Source organism: Eufriesea mexicana, unplaced genomic scaffold (genome assembly GCF_001483705.2).
Source record: "Eufriesea mexicana isolate 0111107269 unplaced genomic scaffold, ASM148370v2 scaffold1049, whole genome shotgun sequence".
Lineage (NCBI taxonomy): Eukaryota > Metazoa > Arthropoda > Insecta > Hymenoptera > Apidae > Eufriesea > Eufriesea mexicana.
The window spans coordinates 98,814-115,142 of record NW_016909187.1 but is presented as its reverse complement, the minus strand read 5'-3'; the positions used below and the strand labels follow the sequence as shown (position 1 = coordinate 115,142).

Genomic DNA, 16,329 nt, shown 5'->3' with positions numbered 1-16,329 from the left:
CAACATCTCGGCTTCCATCGATGCCCAGATTGCTCTTCGATATTCCCAATATCGTTTTTTATATTGCCAATATTTCAGTGGATATCCATACATAATTTGCAACTCTGGATCATTTTTCCATGTACAACACTGTTTAAAGTTCGCACTTAATTTTATATGAAATCGTGAAGCAGTTGACATTCTACAATTTGACACGTCGCACAAATGTGGCAAAAAGCATTTATCAGCTGATATCACATATATATAGCTTATTTTCGTACTTCATAAATTTCAAATATATATTTAATATTTTTCTGAGTTTCTTTTCATCAATTTTATTAATAAATAGGTTTTTTAATTAAAAACATGAAATTTTGTAAATCATTTTTCAAGCTCTTTTAATTTACTTAAATTTACTTAAATCTTTAAGATTTTGTACATAATATTTGAATAAATGGTAATAAAGTATAAAAACTAATGATTTTATGTAAATAAAATAAATGCGGTAAGTATAGAACAAAATAATAAAGAATAAATAATTACTAATTATTAATAAATAATGAATTATTCAGATGAGAAACTTGATAAACTTCCAATTTATTTCGTATCATCGATATCATCACCATCTTCATCATTATCATCATCATTCTTATCATATATTCTTTTTGTTCTTTTTTTTTTTATTACTTTATCTGACGTAATTCGGAACATTGTTTGTAAGTATTTCTTTAAAATTAATATTGTTATTAATAAATATAAAATACCTCGTTTGGTATTCTACATCGATTCTTTGGCAAATGACTATTTCAAAGATGGAGTATTTCCCGCGACAACGCTTAGCTTGTACAACCGTAGTTAACCTCAAGTCGAAGTCAAATCGAACATACCGGTAACACATGGTGCAGTATTATCGCGCGTCAAAATAAAACTTTCAATGGCTACAGAAAACATTTCGTAAAATAGTATTATTACTGAATGAAATTTTAATTGCTGCAATCGACGAAACGTATATCCAAGAATAATAATGTCCAGTGTTAGTTATTAGTTCGTAACATTGCAACTATAGGTTACGTTGCAACATTGTCGTAATGTTGACGAATGAACCACAACACAACATTAACAAATTGATAGACCTTTACCAAGCTCAAGACATATAACTACAACCATTTGTTCGGTTGTGATATACCACAAGTGAAATAAAGTGAAGTTACATAGTGCATATAAAAATGATACGAAGTGCATGTGCGAAATCAAGCGTCGTGAGTGTAGATCACATAAACATACTGCATACCATCCTATTATCGATTGTAGATTCTAGATTTTGATTGTGGATTAGGATATTTGGCTAAAATAATTGCGAGAATGCAGTCTTTTAATAGTTATGGCAATTTATATCCGATTTTGACGGTTCATGTACGAAGCGAAGCGACGGCAGGGGAAATAGTATAAACATATTGCGTAGTTTCCTATTATCGATTGTAGATCCTAGATTTTGATTGTGGATTTGGATATTTAGCTAAAATAATTGTGAAAATGCAGTTTTTTAATAGTTATGGCAATTTATATTCGATTTTGACAGTTCATGTACGATGCGAAGCGACGGCAGGGGAAATAGTATAAACATATTGCGTAGTTTCCTATTATCGATTGTAGATCCTAGATTTTAATTGTGAATTTGGATATTTAGCTAAAATAATAGTGAAAATGCAGTTTTTTAATAGTTATGACAATTTATATTCGATTTTGACGGTTCATGTACGATGCGAAACGACTGCAGGGGAATAGTATAAACATATTGCGTAGTTTCCTATTATCGATTGTAGATCCTAGATTTTGATTGTGGATTTGGATATTTAGCTAAAATAATTGTGAAAATGCAGTTTTTTAATAGTTATGACAATTTATATTCGATTTTGACGGTTCATGTACGATGAGAAGCGACGGCAGGGGAAATAGTATAAACATACTGCGTAGTTTCCTATTATCGATTGTAGATCCGAGATTTTGATTATGGATTAGGATATTTATTTAACATAGTGGTGAAAAGACAGTTTTCTAGTAGTTTTGACAATTTTTCTTCGATTTTGTCGGGTCATTTGCAATTTGACTTCTCCAAGTTCGTGTTGTGATATTTAAAGTGACGTAATTTGAACTTCTTCAAAGTCGTGTAGTGATGTTAAAAATGGACAATTGTTTTAAAAAATGGTACTATATAATACTCCATAGCTCTAATTAACTATTTGTGTAAAAATTTGTTTTAAAACCAAACTTTTCTAAAATGGCTTTTTACCGTATTTTGGTGCATCCGCCCCACAGTGCGTCGCGTCGATACGATAAGATCTTTTGAAAAGCGATACCTTTGTCATGGTTGAATCCGTACGTAGCATTTGCATCATTCTTTTATCGTGATCACTCATAAGATTTAACAGTTTTTTATTTACCGCGGTGGAATATTTTGTCTGCGCAATGATGTGTTCGGTAGTCATTACACGTGGTAACTCTATGATCAATGTTTCCATTAAATCCGACATAAAATTCTGTAAATGAAATTTAATTTATATCATGTAATGTCTGTATGTGAGATTTATTACACTGAAAACATGGCAAACTTCGAAATCTTTGTACGTCAGTTCCATATCTTTGTGGACCATTGCGATGTAGCCGAGAAAATAATCCCTTCGAAACGGTTTGTCGTAATAATTTTTGAATAAAACGCAAATGATTTCACATATGGTAGTAAATTTTTTCTTCATTTTGGCTTCTTGTACGAATAATGGAATCGATTCGTCTTCGAAATACTTCATATACTGCGGATGATTTTTCAAAAGCCTGCGCGTTCATATACTTTATATTAAATAATTCAATAATTATATAATTATACTTTTAAGAATGATATAATAGGTTTTAATTACACAGTACAAATTGCATAGCCATAGTATGCGCTATCATTTTCTACAATTTGCCAAATTTCTTTTACTTTGTCGAAATCATTACTTAAAAGTTCAATTTGCGAAGCACGATGACGATCTTCTTTCACTTTTAAACGAGCAACCGAGTAATTAAGTAAATTTCCCATTTCAAAACTTAAAATACTGAAAGTATTTGAATATCATGTGACACGTGTAATATCTGTAAAATTGAATATCACGTTTAACCCTGTTAAAATACTTGGATATATTTTAACACGATAATATTCTTTTTACGTTAAAAAAGATTTCATTTTGGACAAAATGAAAAAAATAGGTCTTGGCATATATTTTTTATTGTAAAATTATGAGACTTTTTCCAGTATTGAAAATATTTCACTTTCAACTCCTCAACAAGGTTAATTTGATAATAAAAATAAAATATGATAAATTTTGGTATAATCATCTTTTATATTCATTCATTTATCATATATTATACTAAATAATATAATTATCGTATATCATAGTTAATTACATAGGATTTAACAGTTTCTGCTTTGAATAATTTTATCTTTAATTATTTTATTTTATTTTATTATATGAAATTTTTATTTATTTAGAAATATATAGAAATATATTTTTAAACTGCAACTTTTCCTAATGTATCTGCATACTGAAATTCTGAACTGTTTTCATATTCACACATATCTAATGCAATTATGCAACTTTCTTTAACAACTCTTTTACTATCATTTAAATATTTATATAATATATCAAAACAATTTGGAGTAGCAATAGAGCCTAACGCTTCTGCACACTCGTGACGGACCATTTCATTTTCTTCTACATTCTTTAAACAAGCTTCTAAATATGGGACAGCAATTTCTTCTTGAAGTTGTCCAAGTACAAAAGCTACTTCGTGTTTAAACAAAGCACTGCCTACTTTTAGACCTATTTACATAAATATTTTTAGAATGACATAAATTAATAAAAACTGCAAATAACAAAAATATAATCTGACAGAATTATTATTATATTCACCATCACTGAGAGCAAGAATGCTTTCTGGAGTACGTATATTTCTCAAAGCAAACATAGCTCTATATCTCTCAAATAAAGAAATATTTTCATTTAAAAGGATTTCTTTTAACTTCTTAACATCTGCAATATCTGCTGGTGGTGCTGGATCTACTGACATATAGGGACTCCTGTGTAAATTCGTTGAATCACTAATCGACTGTAACCATTGTAATCTACACAATGCTAATTGACATGTTTCTGCAACTTCTGGTATACAATCTTTGCTATATTCTTCTAATATATGTATTACATTAGGATCTCCAATAGCACCCAAAGCTTCACCTATTATAAAGAAATATATTGCTTAATAAGAAACATTAAGAAATGAAATTTGACATTTAGTAAAGGACAAATGTGTAGTACCTGCTTCATGACGAACCATTGGCTCTTGTGTAACATCTTTTAATATTCCTATAAGAATTGGTATAGCACGAGTATCTTGCATTTGACCAAGGCAATATGCAAGTTCGTGTTTTAACAAAGCTGATTCATCTTTAAAGCAATTATGAATTTGTTGAATAGCTTCAGCTCCACCAATATTTTTTAAAGTAAATAAAGCACGAAATCTTTCTTTTAATGGTCGATTTTGGTCATTTAAAACACAACCAATTGCAGAAATTTGATTTTTATTTATTCCCAACATATTTGCAAATTTTTATATGAATGAAAAATATTTAATATTAAATAGATTAATTGAAAATATAAGATATATCAATAATTTATAAACTCGACTCTATTGTAATTAAAATTGATATTACTTCATATAACACTAGTGTTTACACATGAAAACATATGCTAAATTACTGTAACTAAATATTTGAGGTTAAGTGTACAAACGAGTATCACGTGAGTCGTTTCTCCGAAAAGAAATAAATGCACAACGCGCATTATTGCATTTAAAGAATTATACTACATTTAAAATATGGCGAAAAGTAGAACAGAAAGAATTGGAACAATTTTCTCAAGGTAAAATTACTTAATATGCATATTATGGAACTACAAATATTGTATGCAAAATAGGTTATATATTATTATATAAATTATTTATTATCATTATCTACATCGTTTAATAAAGTATTATTAATTTTACATTATATATATATTTTTAAATTAATTTTAGAGTAACATCATTGATACGTGCAAATGCATTGGCCCTACAAAATGTACCGATATGGTACGATGTATATAAAGCATTCCCTCCAAAATATGAACCTCGATTTAATAGAATAGTATCAAACAAAGAAATACAAGATATTTTTTATGATGAAGATTGTATAAGAGCGTGAGTAAAATTTCAGTCTCTTTACAAATGTTAATAAATATGTATGTAATATCACGATACATGTATAGTATATGTTTATATTTCAAATGTAATTTTGTAGAAAATTTCAAGAAGATGTTAAAATACCTGCAGTAAATCTGAAAAATAATAAAGCTTCCCGAACTGAAATATTTCTGGCTCTGTATAATTCTCTATTATCGGTAATATATAATAAAAATTTGATTGCTTTATCAAACAATATTATATAATTCCACATAAATATAAAATAATTAGTTACATATAATAACTTTATATAATCAAATTATAAATATTATACAGTGTATTTTAATCATTATAGGTTAATAACAATAACAAAGAAAAAGCATATATGAACGCATTAGAAAAATATAATGAAATGTTTTTATCAGAATCAAAGCCAGCAAAGAATATGAAAATAGATAGGTAAGGGTATGACAATGGCAGATAAAATCCAACATTAGAAAAACCAAGTACATCTTATACCAATTGCTTTTGTAATAGTATATTAAATAGACAATAAATATAGTATTAATTTATATACAACATGTGCATTTAATCTTCATTGTTCATACTACTTTCTTCCATTGATTTTATAGAAGTAAGTGTATGTGTGTTAATAAATGTGAATTTAATTTATTAATTCATTGTTATTTTAAATATACTGTTCAATATATAATTATAATAATTTATTAAAATTATTAGAAATAATTAATATCACTAAAATTATGTCGTTATTAAGTTTTCCACGATTATATTTTGTAGGGTTAAGTAAAAATAAATTCAGGAACTATCGTTAATACATTTAACACATGTTCGGTGACATAACCTTCCAAATATATTCTAAATTAAAATATAATAATTTATGTTATGTGAGAATTTTTATTACTACGTAAAGGAAAGAAATAAAACTGAATTTTTACTTTTTTCAGTACAAAATAAGGATTGTATTATAGTTCTAATTTTTATTATAAATTAAAAATTACATTACCGATGTAAACATACAATTTTAACTTTCAAGATAAATTAAATACACTAAAATGTCTATGAGAAAAATTTTTTCATTAGTCTTTGTCAGAAAAGAAACAGAAATTTTATTGGGTTTAAAAAAACGAGGTTTTGGGAAAGATAAATGGAATGGTTTTGGTGGTAAAATAGAACCAGGAGAATCAATTTTTCAAGGTGCTGTACGGTAAATAACTTTAAATAATTTATCGGAAGTATTTTATACATATTGATCAAAAAATTTATTATCATCGATCTTTAATGTAATACTAAAAATTTGTTTAAACATAGTTAGTAATAAGTTGAAAATTTTATATTCAACAATATTTTATATTTCATAATTATCGATACATTAAATAACAACGAAATTTAACAAAGATTTTTACCGTTTTATTTAATAATATGCAGGATGATTCATGAAAATAGTTACAAAAACTTAATATGATTAAACAAATATCAGTTAAATAATATGTTATTTATAAATGTTCAAGTTTTCTTTATTTAGAGTATAAAAACAATAAAATTAATATACATGTTTCCTCACTCACGATGTTTGATAATACACTACTGTATAATTAAATAATAATTAGATTATTTAAATTTATTTTTGTATCATAAAATATTTTTCATAAATCATCTTGTATACACAGGTACAATTTTAAATAATTAAATAAATACAAATCTATACGCCTAAATTAAAATTGTAACAGTAATTAATAAAAATAGAAGAAACATTTCAGCTAAAAATTATGCAATATAATATGAATATTGCATATATTGTATTACAATATTGGTATCACATATAAAATAGATCAAAATAAAAGAAAACTATCAAAAAAAAAAATCAGATTAACCGTCTGTAATTTTGTAGTGAATTGAAAGAGGAATGTGGTTTATCTGCACAAGAATTAAAAAAAATTGGTATTTTGGAATTTCAATTTATAAGAAATGAAATTCTATTAGAAGTTCATGTCTTTGAAACATATAAGTATTATGGACAAATAATGGAATCTGACGGTACTTAAATTTTAAATATTATTTTAACTAAAATTAATGTTATATTATTATCAAATATTTATTACTACTGATAATTTCTTTTTATGTGCAATTTCAATTATAATTCAATGGTTCTATGTCTATTTTAATCATATTGCAATAATTTTTATCCAATCATAAGCTCAAAATTGCATGTTACTGTTTAAATTATGTAAACTGAAGATCAATTAAAAAAAGAAAAAGAAACTAGAAACATACTCCAGCAAAATGAGAAAGTTTAAAAATATATCTATCTCATATTTTCAGTAATGTCTTTTTTTTTTTTTTTTTTTTTTGTTCAGAAATGCAGCCAAAATGGTATAATTTAAAAGATATTCCTTTCAAACAAATGTGGCCGGATGATGAATATTGGTTCCCTTACATGTTACGAGGAGAATTATTCAAGGGATATTTTTTGTACCAAGGTCAAGACTTAATTCTTAAGTATAACATTGAAACTATGGAAGAACTACCAACTTTAGATCATATCGCTTAGTACACACACTTCACTCACAATTTCCACATATTCCTTTACATGTTAAGAATTTTAATTATTATTAAAAAATTCACTTTCACATTTTCATAATTATAATAAAATTTAACTTTACACTAATTTGATAACCTTTTTAATAGTAAAATTTTGGAATCATTATCATTTACTATTGTTTATCAAACTTATATTATTTTGAGACAAATTTTTAAGCAGACATTGTACAAATATATTACATTGGTATTATATTAATTGTATCTGCTTGTAACTTTCCATGAAGTATAAGCACATATACTAAACTGTCTTAAATATACAGATATTTAGTAATATGTCAGAGATCATTAAATGAATTTTTCAAATATGTTGCGAGGCTAATAATCTTTTCTTCTACTTTTTATTATGAAGTAAATGTATTATTACTGTAAAGCTCTAAGTACCTATGATGAGTTATAAAACTATATTGTATTACATCACATAAAGATAAAAATATCTTGCTTAAATTATGTTCATTTTGCAAATGAAAATTTTGCAGAGAATATATCAATCAAGCACCGTATAGCTTGGACAGATTAAAGGATAAATATTTTTATCTTCAGCTCAAAAGATGTAAGATGAGGCAAGATAGAGAGCTTATATAGTTTATAGACTAAAGTATATTATGGACGTATAGAATTTTCAACCAGTCATATCACTCAAGTTTGCACCACAAAGCACTCTCGACTTTACCTTGTTATAAAAAATTATGATTAAGCAGCTGACCAATGTTCAGATCTCCATAACAGAGCATACATACTATGCTTAAGATCTTCTGCATCTAAACTATCGATCAGAAAATCTGTATATCGTGAAATTAAGCTTCTGTAACCTTGACCAACAGTTGCTAATACTAATTTCTTTTCATCTGTTGATTTAAATGATATTATTTGACATACTTTACCTTCGAAGGGTCTGAAAACAGTAATTGGTCTAAGAGAATTACATTCAGCAACCACAATACATCCCCAAGTAGTGCCAATATACAATTGATTTCTACAAGTTTCCAGAGCTGTTACTTGACATTTTTCTGTTGATAAATTTTCTTCTATAGAAATGGATTTTAAACTCTCCGAACAAGGTACTAATTTGGACATATCTAACTTATTTATTATTTGCCTAGTATCCACATCCCATTGATACACAATACAACCAGGGTATGTATATGATAATACAGAATTTTCGGCACTCAATAAATATGTTGCAAATAAATTTTTAATAGCTGTCTCTCCAGTTACATGAGAAACTTGTACTGAATCTATTAGACTGTTATCTTTTAGAATATATATTGATACTTTACCAAAACTTTGCCCAATCCATAATTCTAATATACGTTTTTTTTTATACACAGCTGCCAAAGAATATGTCTTTATGTTGTCTTGAATATCAGTTGTAATTTCCATCTTTTTCATTTGAGTGAAGGAATTTGACAATAAAAATGTTTTCCCACTATGCAATGCTACTGCAAACTGTTTTATTTGTTCCAAATAAATTAAACCCACTATTTTAGATTCTATACTATGATCAGGTTCAAGATTATAACTAGCAACACAACCAAAATTACTGCCTAAATAAACATGTACTTGTCCTATATCATCACCAATCCATATATATCCATCTACTCCACACATTGCATATGGTATTATAGGAGTTTCAATCCTAATGTGTTGCAACCAGCCTTTTTGGGTTCCTAATAACATATCGACTTCACCATTGTTATGTCCAAACCAAATTTCATCACCGCTTAAGTTTTCTTCTATAGTTCTATTTGTCATAGTGATAGCAGTTACTTGAGTTCTTTCTGTTAATAATATAACATCTATAAGATGTGTAAATTCAGGTGCTGATGCTATAGAAACTATTTGACTTGCAGTAGGTCGATCTTTTGGATTTTGAGCCCAACATATAACCATTAAATCAAGAGCATAACAAGGATGGAATGTTTCCCTATATGTCAATGGTGGTCTTCCACCTTCCAAAATGCATTCTTTAACTGCTTCATGGCCTTCAAATGGCTGTCTTAAAGTAATTAATTCATATATAAACATTCCAAATGAGAAGGAATCAACTTTTTCAGTGTATTCTTCTTCACCATTATATTTAATAATTTCAGGTGCCATAAATCCTTCTGTTCCTCCAAATCCTTTAGCACCAGTTGGCAATGTAAGTCTGGATATACCATAATCAGCTACTTTAACATGAACAGGATGTTCAGGATAATCTTGAAATGGTAAAGGCATCTGCCAAACTAAAACATTTTCTGATTTCAAATCCCTATAAATTACATGTTGTTGGTGAAGATATTCTACAGCCTTTGCAACTTGAAGAATTATAGCTTGTAATGTATATGGGTCTAATTTAGCACCCGAACGTCGGTAATTTTTTAATACATTATCCAATGCACCTTCCGGTGCTAGATCTAGTACTAATGCTAGTGGACTAACCACTATTCCAATTAATGGAACAATATTTGTGTGTCTAAGTGTCAACAAAATATTTAATTCTTGCCTTGCAGTACAGTAAGCTTTGCAAGCATACTGTAGAGGATCTCTATCCCATTTACTTTGTGCAGCTTTGTAAGCAAGAACAGCTGATTGTTTTGAGTTTGGACCTGGTGGAACTGGTTGTAACATTTTGATAGCAACATCGACCTTTTGATAAGTTCCCGGTAAGCGACAAACACCTTTAAATACAAATCCAAATGCTCCTCGACCTAACAATTTTCCCAATTTTATATCTTCTGATTTTATTAAATGTTTTGAACCAAGATCCATAAAAATGATATCTGGAGCTACATGTGACAATGGGATGTCAAAATGTTTTGGACAACTAATTGGTTTATTACTATAGGCAGACAAAATACATTCTTCAACCATCCAGGAATATGCTAAAATACCTTCAGGATGAGTGTTTTGTTTAATGATATCTGGATGACCTTCTAAAGATGGCATTCTACTTGATGTTAAGCTATCATATCCTACACCGCTATCGCCATCGGACTTATAGCTATCCTGACTTTGTCTTTCTTTATTTATATAATATTTTTGAATATCCTCTGATAAACGATCATTATCAACAATTTCATTCTCATTTTCTCCATTATTTAGTAAACAACGCGGACACGGTATTAATCGTGTGACCAATAGTTTACCCTCAGATGTATGCACAAAACGTGTTCCTAATGTAGGATACCAATCTTCTAGCAAAATATCAATATGATCAACTATCAATGCCAATAATTGTGGCATACTTTCTGGTCGAGGTTCTACTACAATTGCTTGATAACCCATCGGTTCTTCTTCAGCTGAATCTGACAATATAGGTTGTTTTATCACTAACGTATCAACTGGGAACCAAATTTCTAAAATTGCTGAATTCTTTAAATCTACTGTACACCATATTCCATCTTGTTTCAGTTTAAATTTAAATTGTCTATAGTCATATGGTGAATTTTTTAAGTTATAATTGACTTCTTTGAGACGTAGTAAAGTAATATTAGAATATCTTAATTCTATTCCTGTTTGCCAAAGAACCCACTCTGCTTGTGTATCTAACAAGCTAGTGAATATATTATCATCGACAAAATCTTTGAAAGGCGCTAAAAACGACATCACAATTTCAACAATAGCATCATCGGCCAAAATTCTAGTTATGAGCCTCGACCAAAAGCCACTGGGAAAGTAAGACATCAAAAGCAGTCGTGTAACGGAACAATCTGGTTGTGACCTAGACGTTAGTACACACTCCGTATACGATTTACCATCGGTAGACGAATTTTGAAATGTTATCATTGGAGATGTAATTTTTTTAGAACGTATGTGCCAACCTCGTGTTTTTACAGGAATTTTAATTATTTGATTATTCCTTAAAATATCTTCTTCAGTTGGTAATAAAGAAGGAATCAATAAAGTGCGATAATCCCAAGTTAATGCAACTTCAAACTTATTTAACAAGCTAACGATATATCCTTGCGTATCTATAGATGATATCGTAGAAGATTTAAAAACATGTTGAATATCATCCATTTTCATTATACCACATCTGGCAAAAGGGTTAATTTCACGTATCGTTACTACGTGTGCTAACATGTCGCAAAGCCATTGTGGATCAAGAAAATATAAATCTTTCAAAGTAGCATCGTCATAATGTAAAATAATGCCATTTTCATGAAGAAAAAGTGTTGCTTGATGTAGTTCAGCAGGATCTCTAAATGATCTGTGTAATTTTTGAAGTTCATTATTTACTGTCGAATAATACTGATCAGCTCTTAAAACCGGATCTGCACCCGATAATTTCCTATCGTGTGCAAGCTGTATTACTACGTCTTCCAAGGCGAGATAACTGGCAGGAACTTTTTGTTCGAGTAATAATTCTTTGCTTCCAAGTGATCTTAAACTAAATACAACATCATATATCAAATTGCATAGCATTTTTATATTGTGTTTCGTTTTACAGCTCACTTCAATGGTCTCCATAACTTTCGGCAAGCCACATTTCTCAGCGTCGACAACATGTATGAACTTGTCACGAATGTACTGTTGTAATGCCTCGCTATGCTCGTACGATATATCGTAATGAGTGCCAACAATAATTACTGGAGAATTAGGGGCTCTGCTTTGAATATTTACTAACCATTGAAATATTTCAGATACTCCTTTGAAACCATCTGTGATCCTCCATATAACCAAATACAAACTTCTCTTAGATAAGAAATACTGATGTGTCGCGTAGTATTCCTTTTGTCCACCAAAATCCCACGTTCTAAAATAAACTGGGCCGTGAGATGACTGACCTCTTACTTTCTTTTCGTAGATCCAATCTCCAATATCAACACCAACTGTAGATATGGTTGTTCCTTTGGCAGTCTTTGCATTAATATTTTTATTACCCATTCTTTTTGCCCAATGTTCTGTAGCCTTCTTTTTATTTGGAACTTCACCTTCTTGTCTCAATTGCTCCAATAGGCTAGTTTTACCGATACCTTGAATTCCTACAATCATTAACTTCATACGCGCATATGGTTTAGCATCCTCTAAGATTGATTTTAAGTATCCAATCACATCCATTGTTTTATATTTTTTCGATTCAATCATTGTTTTCAAAGGTTCTTGTAGTCTACAGCCTTGGGTATTTAAGTTCCATAAACGAGAAAGTAATCCCATTTGTGGTGGTAATTCGATAATATCCGGATTACCGCTTATGTTTAGGACAGATAGATTATTAAGTTCATAAATGTTCTGTGGAATCTCTTTCAATTTGTTATTGCTAACATCGAGCATGCTGACATTAGGAAACAGAAGGTACAATTTTGAGCCAGAATAACCAACTTTCGTATCCTTATCTACATTCTCCTCTTCTAAATTCGGCATTTCTCCATCATCGATTGACGTTAATTGAATCCTGTTCAACAGATTATTAGCAAGAATTAAAGTTCTTAAATTTTCTAAGCGCAAATGACGTCTATGCGTACAAACCGACATAAGAACTACATCACGTAAGGACGTTGCCGTTTGTCTGTTACTGCCTGGAACAATTGGAGATTGTACATTCGTTGTAGGACAATAACATGCCGTATTTGCTTGTTCCATCAAATCGGCACCGTCCACCTGTGGCAAACTGGGCCAACGAGAGATTTGATTATTAGATAAATCTAATTGTTTTAAACTCGCCGGATATGAAGTTATATGGCTCATAGATCGAAGAGAATTATAAGCCATGTTTAATCTCACTAGATTTACAGCTAAACACGGCAAAGCTACTGGGATGCTATTGAATAAGTTATGCGCCAAGTTCAAGGATGCAAGCACTGATCTTGCTCCGCCTTCGTTGTCGTCTGAAACCTTTTCCGACACTTGAACGGATTTGGTCCAAACATGAGGACGATCCATCTCGATGTTTTGTGCATTTGCTATTTTAGTGAATGACTCAAACTCTAATGAGTCTTCGCGTGAAATAGCTAGTTGCGATGCTAAACTTCGGCTACTAGGGCTATTGTTTAAACAATCCTCCCGTTGTGATTTCCGTGAAATGTTTTGAGAAGCTTGACTAGGTAGAGTCTTCAACAAATTAAATGATGCATTTAATTCCTTTAATTTTGGTGCTCGCCATAAATTATCCGGAAGACATTGTAATTTATTATTTGAAACATCCATAATCTCCAATGTAGGTAAATTCATTATAAATTCTGGCAACTGTTCCAATCGATTGTCTTGAAGATACATTTCTTCTAAAACTGGACACAGTTTATCCTTAGGACTTTTTGGTTCAGCTACAAGAGTATCTATTTTATTTTGAGCCATATTAAGATATCGCAAACTTTGTAAATAAAATATTATGGATGGAACAGAAGTAATAGAGTTATGAGAGATATCTATCCTGGTAATGGCATATAACACCAAGTCATTATTTTTTGCACTTAGCTTTTTGTTTACGTGTAATACAGCGTCTGTCAACCACTGCGATCGTATTTGTGAAAGATGACACTGTTGATCATGCCAATTTATCATTGTCGGTGTATTTGGAAATAGCGTCGAATACGTGACATTTCCAAAAGAGGATAATGCAGAAAAATGAGAAGTTTGAGTACATTCAGTCATAGCTTTTTTATTGATTTTATATTCCGAATCTGGATAAGCTTTTATGGATAAAAGTTTTGCTGTGAGAGGTTCATCTCTATTTTGTGCGGCGATTTTTATTGCTTTACACGTGTTATCTACAGCACCGTGTTTCAGTAATAGATCTGCAATTCTTATGTCACGTTGCTGGCAAGCTATAATTAATGCGCTAGAATAATTACTTTCTGGATCGTTTTGATCGTAAGGAACTTTTACAGGCAAATTAGGATCAGCACCTGCCAATAATAAAGCAGTAACTACTTCTGTATGCTTGCCTTTTACCGCTGTATGTAAAGATGTTTCGGTAGCATTGTTACAATACAAATCTAAATTTAGTGGACATATCATATTGTCATCCTTTTTATCGAATGCTTTGCTTCTAAAATTCAAACTAGACATCAATCTTTGTATTCCGCTTGAAATTTTTCTTTTCGACATCGGAAGCGGTTGCGCTACCCCCGTTTCTTCCTCTTTTATTTTTCTTGCTTTTACTTTGTAATTTAGTAGTAATTCTACGATTTTAATATTCCCAAGCATACTAGATATAAACAGAACATTTTGTCCTGTAACATCCTGAGTATTGATATCAAATGGCATTTCATACTCAAACTCTCCAGATGAATCTTTATAGCGTTGATACGTATGTTGTGGATATTCAAATTTTAATAATAGATCAATAACTAAATGATGACCATTTATAGTTGCCACATGAATTGGTAACCATTTTTCCACAGTTAAAGATTGTACTTGTTTAGGAAAATGTCGAAGGAGCAATTCCACTATTTCCACTTTACCATTGTAACAGGCTATATACAATGGACAGTATTTGGTGACAGGATGCATTCTACAGTCTGCACCATGATCTAAAAGCAAACGAACTATATCTTTATGGCCAATCTCACAGGCTACAAAAAGTAGTGTATTTGCACCATTTGGTGCCATATTGATAATGCATTCCAAATCTAATGTACGACTTTGAATAATATTCTTAGCTGCCACAATGTCTCCTTGTATGCAGATTGCACGCAAAGAATCATGAGTAGCAAGTTTCTGCAATTCATATTTTTCAGCTGCCAATTTAAGTAAATTTACACAAATATCTTGCTTAGCTTTTTCAGCTATATCCAATGGTATCTCACCATTATTGTCTTGAATTGTAAGATTAGCATTGAATTTTAAAAGTTTTTCAATGTTGGAACTATGACCGTGTTCTGCACAAATATGTAATGGTATTCTATAATGACCTCGAGGTCCACATGGTATATTTGGATTTGCTCCAGCAGACAACAGTACATCCAAACATCTTGAATTTTCTGTTATAGCTGCTGCATGTAATGGTGTCCTGCCCCACGAATCTTGACTATTTATGTACTGTGCATGCTCTCCTCTTAGAAGATCTTCTAATAATTCTGCATTATCCCACAAAGCAGCTTGGTGTAGCAAACGACCAGGAAAATCTTCATCGATAGGAGTATAATCTTCCATGATGTCAACTATAAATATTTATTATATTTTTATATTTATGCTTTTATAGTTTTTATTTGTAAAAATATTATTTTGTACTTACAAACTGTGTTTTAATTATAAATATCTTGATTACATGGTTGCAAATTGATTGATTGCAAGTTCATTTAATCATTAATTATGCGGTCATATTCTTGATGCACTCTTCTCTTGTGATATTTTACATAGGATTTTTTATTTTCAATTTGATCAAAATTGAATGTTTTATATTCAATACAGTTTAATATATAAAAAATTTTAACATTCTTTATAAATTTTAGATCCACTGTATCTAAAGTGGAAGATAGATACTTAAAATTGTTTATATACATTTGTAAAATTTCGATTATTTGTTTACTTGTCTTTACATTAAAAATTTTATATATA

At 29.9% G+C, this 16,329-nt stretch overlaps 4 protein-coding genes across 4 annotated transcripts; 2 read left to right on the top strand and 2 right to left on the bottom strand.

The window, feature by feature from the left end:
- Positions 1-3,525: 3,525 nt before the first annotated feature.
- Positions 3,526-4,608, bottom strand: nero (deoxyhypusine hydroxylase nero). The gene is made up of 3 exons (XM_017900021.1): positions 4,329-4,608; positions 3,927-4,247; positions 3,526-3,836 (listed from the first exon to the last, which is right to left on the bottom strand). The coding sequence occupies exons 1-3, from the start codon at positions 4,606-4,608 to the stop codon at positions 3,526-3,528; spliced, it is 912 nt and encodes a 303-aa protein (XP_017755510.1).
- A 184-nt stretch (positions 4,609-4,792) lies between these two features.
- Positions 4,793-5,735, top strand: mRpS23 (mitochondrial ribosomal protein S23). The gene is made up of 4 exons (XM_017900031.1): positions 4,793-4,931; positions 5,086-5,247; positions 5,348-5,447; positions 5,585-5,735. The coding sequence occupies exons 1-4, from the start codon at positions 4,888-4,890 to the stop codon at positions 5,690-5,692; spliced, it is 414 nt and encodes a 137-aa protein (XP_017755520.1). The 5' UTR covers positions 4,793-4,887; the 3' UTR covers positions 5,693-5,735.
- Positions 5,736-6,302: 567 nt separating this feature from the next.
- LOC108547483 (7,8-dihydro-8-oxoguanine triphosphatase) lies at positions 6,303-7,878 on the top strand. Its single transcript, XM_017900033.1, has 3 exons — positions 6,303-6,454; positions 7,139-7,284; positions 7,605-7,878. The coding sequence occupies exons 1-3, from the start codon at positions 6,303-6,305 to the stop codon at positions 7,796-7,798; spliced, it is 492 nt and encodes a 163-aa protein (XP_017755522.1). The 3' UTR covers positions 7,799-7,878.
- Positions 7,879-8,312: 434 nt separating this feature from the next.
- On the bottom strand, positions 8,313-16,105 carry Lrrk (Leucine-rich repeat kinase). The gene is made up of 2 exons (XM_017900045.1): positions 16,007-16,105; positions 8,313-15,932 (listed from the first exon to the last, which is right to left on the bottom strand). The coding sequence occupies exon 2, from the start codon at positions 15,922-15,924 to the stop codon at positions 8,539-8,541; it is 7,386 nt and encodes a 2,461-aa protein (XP_017755534.1). The 5' UTR covers positions 15,925-15,932; positions 16,007-16,105; the 3' UTR covers positions 8,313-8,538.
- Positions 16,106-16,329: the final 224 nt, after the last annotated feature.